The sequence below is a fragment of the Otolemur garnettii genome, unplaced genomic scaffold (genome assembly GCF_000181295.1).
Source record: "Otolemur garnettii isolate 467f Iridium unplaced genomic scaffold, OtoGar3 scaffold00034, whole genome shotgun sequence".
Classification (NCBI taxonomy): Eukaryota; Metazoa; Chordata; class Mammalia; order Primates; family Galagidae; genus Otolemur; species Otolemur garnettii.
This window is the reverse complement of record NW_003852429.1, coordinates 11,745,358-11,752,548: the sequence shown is the minus strand read 5'-3', so window position 1 is coordinate 11,752,548 and position 7,191 is coordinate 11,745,358. Positions and strand designations below refer to the sequence as shown.

At 40.1% G+C, this 7,191-nt stretch overlaps 1 protein-coding gene across 1 annotated transcript in view; it reads right to left on the bottom strand.

Moving 5' to 3' along the window:
• The window catches only part of LOC111725242, a 16,895-nt gene extending 14,553 nt beyond the window's left edge, over positions 1–2,342 (bottom strand). Inside the window, exons 1-2 of the mRNA XM_023513114.1 lie at positions 1,915–2,342; positions 954–1,029 (exon numbers count right to left, since the gene is read on the bottom strand). Coding sequence (XP_023368882.1) covers positions 954–975 — 22 coding nt within the window. The 5' untranslated portion in view covers positions 976–1,029; positions 1,915–2,342. The remainder of the gene's footprint in view (positions 1–953; positions 1,030–1,914) is intronic.
• Positions 2,343–7,191: the final 4,849 nt, after the last annotated feature.

Sequence of the window (7,191 nt, the reverse complement as noted above, 5' to 3'; positions counted from 1 at the left end):
AGGTAGAATCCACCTGGTACAGCCAAAAAGGGAAAAGCTAATACTATAGTTTTTAATCTGTGTATAATAAGTGACATCCTATAATTCTTGGATCTTCACACCAGAGTTGAAAACTAAAACTATAGTATTAGTTTTTTTGTAAAACATGTATCGTGCATGTGGATTAGGAGAGAGAGAAAGAAACCAAAACAAACAGATGTGCATTACAGCTCATCTCCAAAAAGATGGTAACCGGTCTAGTCTGTCAAGAGTACATGTCTGTACTTTTTAATCTCAGACAATGGGGATAGTTATGTAATAATCCATGTAAAGCCACACTTAATATTTAAGATTATATAAAACTGGTGAGCCAATTTCAAATGACCACCCTCATGGTAGAATTCAAACTTAAATTTAATCTCTACATCCAGAGGTCATTGTGTGTTTACCTGTCATTAATAGAGGAACTGTAAACACAGGCCAGAGATGTTTTTTATAACCTATATTTAGCTTCATCCAAGCATTAGTAAAGATTCATAGCTTTTGCATAAAACTATTTCCATCTCTCTTGCAAGCTTCTAATTTGAAATGAAATAACTTAGAAATAATCACAATCGTATTTTCAGTGTACAGCACTTGGGAAAAATGTATTCCACGTTTAAAAATAAAAAAAAAATCCTCTAAATACTTAGCAAGTCTATATATTTTATTGTCTATCAGAATTATCTTTAATATATCATAGGGATCATAACTATTATAGCAGTAGACATTGGACATTATTTGAGATATTTATAGATTAGCAAACGCAAGCCAAGACATACTTTACAATTGATAAACATCCTAGTTCCCTCTAAGACATTAATGAATACTGAAAAGGTAAGATTTTATATTCTATTAATTGTTTATTCTGTTATTCAACTTATATTCTACTAATTCCTTCTCAGAATTGGTCAAATTACATAAAAATGATTCACCTTTCTGAGCTTCTGGATCCATCAGGTGATGAGTAGACGGCTACACATGGATGTTTTCTTGATCATTTCCTGAAAACTAGACAAGTACATTAAAATATCAAGTGATAATTAATTTTTAAATGTGTGTTAAGTGTTTTTATATTTGCTGAAATTTTAACCAAATATAGCAGAGAAAATTATATTAAAACATCATCTATTAACCAAGCACGGTTTAACAAAGACCATTTAAACACTATTTAGTACAAATCAAAAATAGGACAAAGGTTTCAGAGTCAGATATTTTAGAAGCTATTAGAGAAGGAAAATATATTCTTCACCAAACGCTACCTCAGCTGTACCAAAGAAAGGCATCCTCTTCAAATGGACTAGGAAGATAACGATCCTGAAATGTAAGTGATTAAAACCTTGGAAAGAAAGCTCCCCTGACCCCATGAATGCGTCATTAGCAAGTCTGCGACGTCAAACTGTCGAGCAGATGGTCTCTTGAGTGGCTTCTACGTTAAAGAGTCCAACTCGACCCAGAAAATCTATTTAAGACTGAAGAGATTAAAGTATTTCATGCCTCACAAATAGATGATCTATACAAGCTTAAATGAGTCAAACATTGGCAAAGAATGACTTGATATTTTACAGATCAATTTGGGGTCATATGATAATTACTGTGCTACCACCAATTAATATCGCCCCTCTTTGTTCCAAGGATCCCAAAACACTTTTCACAGCCGCCTTTTTCTTTACACATGCCTCAGTATGTTAGAAGGCAAATTATTTTCCCTACGGTTTACAAAGGAGGAAAACCAAAGGTTAAATCCTGTCTCTGAAGTTGCATAGCTGAAACAATTCCAAAGTGGCCACGCATTCCGCTCGCTCCCGGGTTGGAATCTCTGCCTTTCCAGAAAGCTGCCTGTGTTACAGGTGTCTGCCTGAAGGCCAGTATGCAAATGGTCAACTCCGAACATACCTACACGAGTGAGCTGAGTTTCCAGAAGGTGAAAAGTATCATCCGCAATTTTTGTTTTGCTGCTGAGCCCTGTGGAAGCGCCTGCAAGGCGGCACAGAGACACGCCGATTGCTACTGTACACGCTGGCAACCCGGTGGGGCGGGAGGGATTAGGATTCCGACAGCTGCGGCTGCCTTCTGTGCCTCTGGTTACACGGCAATGAAGCTGGATTGAAGGGGCTGAAGAGTGGCAGAAATAGACCCTGTGAGTGTCTGACAGGCAGAGCTAGAAGTAGTAGGTGAATAAAAGCCATTCCTGCAAGTGACGACTATCTGGAGGACGCGAGCCAGCCTTTAACTCGGATGCCAAGAGTTACTCTAAGACTCCATGATGGTGATGGCCTCTTAAGTAGAGGTCACATATTTTTCACGTCACCTGTCTGCATGTTTTCAGAATCTGACAACCACACCAGAACGTGCACAGCCTTGCTCTGCACCTGGGAATCAAATTACTATGATTCCTTCCTGTTCAGACTGATGGCCAGGCTGAGGGCACACAGCCATCCGTGTACCCGCACACGATGGGAGGTGTGCGTCTCAGATCACACAGAAATTTCCCAGGTCTCAGACAATGTTCTTAATAGGAGAGATACTAGAGGTAACAAAACCAACCACTATGGTAAAATTTAATGTAGGATTGTGAGTTTAGCTTCTAAGAAATACATTATATTCTACGATGTGTATACACGGTTGAATCAAGGTCATTTTAATATCCTGGAAAGAACTAGGAGCTGAGAAGCTTGATTCTAGTTACTCCTGTGATTTTAACCTATTTACTTACTATGTTTCTTGGCTTTATTATCTAAAAATAATAAAAAAAAAAGAATGTAAAAGCCACAAAACAAATATATGTGGGATGAATAATGTAGGGGGAAAAAAACATCTGGAAAGTTCAAAATCCTGAACAATGCAAACTATTACTCACAGGCAGTTAATTTGGGGGCAGAGGAGACACGCTCTCATTTTGGCTTTTTGAAAAAACAAGAATAAGGAAGCACTTGAGGAATAAAAATTATCTTCTTCAAGGATTTATTTGAAAGATCACGCAATCCTCACTGCTAGATTTCTTAAGAAGCAGAATCCCTAAATCAATCATCTTAACCAGCATGAAGACAATGATCACTTCAGTTACACTGATCCGTTTAAGAAGTATTATAGAGACTTCTGCCTCCAGCTATAAGGAGCTTACAGCAGAACTCAGCTTCTGTTACGAACCTGAAAAGCAGATTTTTAAACACACACGTGTGTGCCTCTGTGAGAAAGTACCAAAGAGCCATCAAGGCAGCCAGGAATTCCATGCATTGTGGATTCTTAGTGAAAGGAGAGAGGGGGAGAAGCCAGAGAGAGGGCTGGGAAGAATCCTAGCAAGGCTTCAGGCAGTCTCAGAACTGGGGAGATGAGAGAGCTGTGTTTGGGGCTGGGCCCTGTGGCTCACACCTGTAATCTCAGCACTTTCAGAGGTTGAGGAGGGAGGATTGTTTGAGTCCAGGAGTTGAAGACCAGCCCAGGCAACATAGTGAGACTCCATCTCTACAAAACATAAGAAAAATTAGGCAGGTGTGGTGTGTGTACCGGTAGTCCCAGCTACTCAGGAGACTGAGCTAAGAGGATCATTTAAGCCCAGGAGTTCAAGGTTGCAGTGAGCTATAATGACACCATTGCACTCTAACCTGGGCAACAGAGCAAGATTGGTTAAAAATTAAAAAAAAAAAAAAAAAAAAGTACTTGTACTTGTGTTTGGGACTGGCAAGGCAGCTAAGAATTGAGGACTCAAGATCCCAGAAAAAAGGGCCAGAGGAGTAAGCCTGACACCACTGATGTTTTTGACCGCATTTACTGATTAAGCTGTTTATAGCAAGAGATTAACTTACGAAGCATTAAGTGGCAAAAAGCAGGGACAAGGTCAAAAGGAGAGCAACACCTCAGAGAAATACCCAGGGTCTCAATGGGTACTCTAGCAATGGGGGGAAACTAGAATCCGGGGTCTCACAAACATTGCAAAGGAGACTTCAGTCTACTTGGTCCTGACCAGACTGAGGAGATCTTCCCCATGCTGCCTGTCACAATACCTTCTGGAATCCTCTCCACAGGAAGGGACAGAACATCTACAATTTTTCCTATAAAACATCAGGCCAAGTGAGATAACTCACACCTGTAATCCTAGCACTCCGGGAGGCTGAGGCAGGTGGATTGCCTGAGCTCACAAGTTTGAGACCAGCCCAAGAGCAAGGCCCCCATCTCTGAAAAAATAGCCCAGCTTTATGGCAGGTACCTGTAGTCCCAGCTACTCAGGAGGCTGAGGCTAGAAGATCAAATAAGCCCAAGAGTTTGAGGTTGCTGTAAGCTATGATACCATAGCACTCTACTAAGGGTGACAAAGTAAGACTCTGTCTCAAAAAAATAATAAATAAAACATCCAGCATTCAGTCAAAATTTATGAGACATACCAAAAAAGTCAATAGAAACAAATTCATAGGTGACTTAGATATTGAGTTATATTGACTTTAAAGTCTTGGCTTGACTTTAAAATAACTGCTCAAAAAGTCAATACTAGAGAACTGGAATCCATAAAAAAAAAAATGACTCAAATAGAAAGAACTGAAAAATAACAAACTCGTATATTGACTTCTTTATTTCATTTCACAGCAAATGTAGATAAAGCTAAAGAAAAGGGAAAAATGAAAGATAATTTTATAGAAGGAGTAGGGTGCTGGCCTCATATGCTGGAGGTGGTGGGTTCAAACCCAGCCCCGGCCAAAAACCACAAGAAAAAGAGGTAATTTTATAGAAAATGTGTATGATGGTCACCATCCTAAATTAATTGTAGGTACACCAAATTGATTTGAATAACGCAAAATTTGCTTTGCCATCAGTTATCTGAAATAGACCTATTCAATAGATCTATTTTATTATAGATAAAATAGCACCCTGGGATTTTTTTATTAGATCATAGCTGTGTACATTGATACCGTCATGGGGTACAGTGTGCTATTTTTATATACAATTTGAAATATTTTCATCAAACTGGTTAACATAGCCTTTGTGTCATTTTCTTAGTTGTTGTGTTTAGACATTTATATTCTTCCTTTAGAAAGATTCACATGTACCCTTAAAAGATGAGCCATAGACGTGATCCCACCAATCACCCAGCACCCTGGAATTTTGAGTTAGATTTAGGTTCAGGTCACAAATCTTACCTATTAGGTGGGTAAATTTGGTAATGGTAGATAATGTCTCCAGTTTCTTCCCTTATAGTGTGCCTTGGTCACAGGGTAAGAGAAAAAGATACATAATACCAAAAACTCCTCCATAAATGCCGTACTCTGGCACGTTTCCAATGATCCTAACTACCCATTTCCTCTCTGTTCCTGGGCCCATAAACCAGGTAGACAGAAATTACTTTTCTGAGCACATCTAGGTGTGGCCATATGTTCAGGTTAACGAGATAGAAAAAGTGATTTTAGTTCCCCTTAACATAAAACATTGTGCTTACCCTGGACTTTGGTTCTTTCCCCTTATAGCAGGTACAGTGCAGATGTGATAAGTCTCCCCATCTGGACCGTTCAGGAAAGACAGCACCACAGGGGACTGCTGACCCCAGGACTCTGAATGACCTGAATGTCCACAATTGCTTCTCCAGCTCCGACTGGTCAGGCCGTTGAGGAAGACAGAAGTGATGGCCTAGCTCATTCAGACCACTGTACACAAACACCTCTGTTAGAGCAGCTACTACAGTAAAAAACAAATATAAATTATCTAGCAAAGGTAACACTAATGTTTTAGCAAAACTACTGTAGTCCCACCTGCATATATGCAGAAAACTCTCAAATACAAGTAACTTTGAGAAATGGGAATAACACGAAAAAGTGAATGCTTCTCTCCTCCCATTCCCCCAAAATGTCCTGCCTCAAATAACTACAGGGAAGAGAAGCATTACGAAAAATCTGAGTTTATGCGGAAGTCACTGGTGACTCTAGAAGGACACGACTCAAGAAGATACTGGTGACAGAAGAATGAACTCCAAGGGCTGGAGAAGTGTGGCTGACAAGTAAATGTCAATATAAATCAGAGCCTAAAAAACACACCTGGGAGGGTGGCACCTGTGGCTCAAAGGAGTAAGGCGCCAGCCCCATATACTGGAGGTGGCAGGTTCAAACCCAGCCCCAGCCAAAAAAACCAAAAAAAACCCACATACCTGGGAGTCAAAGATTGTTGGAAATTTTCTATTTGCATTTTGTTTTCATTGAAGATTTGCAATTTGAAGGCACAGGGGGGAATCAGGGAAGATGGAAGTAACTAGAGATGCCAAAAAGACATAGCCTTGGGAAGGTGCCTCTGAGGGCAGAAGACGCCAGGCCCAAAGTGACTGGCTAGTACTATCCTCAGGTTGCTCTTAATTCTCGGCAACCAGCAGTTTGAGAGTGGTTCCAGGGAGAGGTCACAGCAGGAGACATCTTAAAATAATCTTGGCTGGGCCAGGCTGAACAAACGCCTCTGTCAATAGCAATCAGTCTCTGCAAGCCACTCCCAGAGCTGACCCCCTATACAAGGGCACCCAGTTCCGAGGCTCCAAATCCATTTACCCCGAATGCAGCTTCTGACAAGGGGGGGCAGGTGAAAAGCCAGACATTACAGCACAGAGGTTCCCATAGTTAATGCTCACAGATAGAAAGATGCACCCCACTTGGGTTTCCTAATTATTTGCTAAAACCACAGCAAACATCTTCAAATATACTCCAGCAGTGAGGTTCCCTCCTGCTAGCCTTTTAAGTGGAGCCTGAGGGAAAATGGGAAGCAGTGGGGAGCAGGACTAAACGGTGGTGTAAAACTGCCACGTTGGGAGAATGAGAAATGTGGGTATCTTTCTGCCAGGCCTGAAAGGCAGAGGGAATGCACTCTGACTGTGAGGGCTAATCGATACAAATCCTTTTCTTCTTTTTTAAAATGTGGTCCACAGGCAGCAAGATAATGGAAACATGAAGAGACAGAGCCTGTGAGTATGAAGAAGTAATGAAGTAGAAAACACCCCAAAAATGTATCATATCGAAAAATAAATAACTGCCAAGTTTAACATCTATATTTTTAAAAATCATGAAATAAAAATACTGCGCAAATACATTTAATTTTATTATGTCTTTATAACAAATTCATTACAAAATGTTGTTCAACAACATTTAGAGAATACATATTTCTACTGTCTATAGATAAGTATAGAGAATACGTATTTCTACTGTCTAT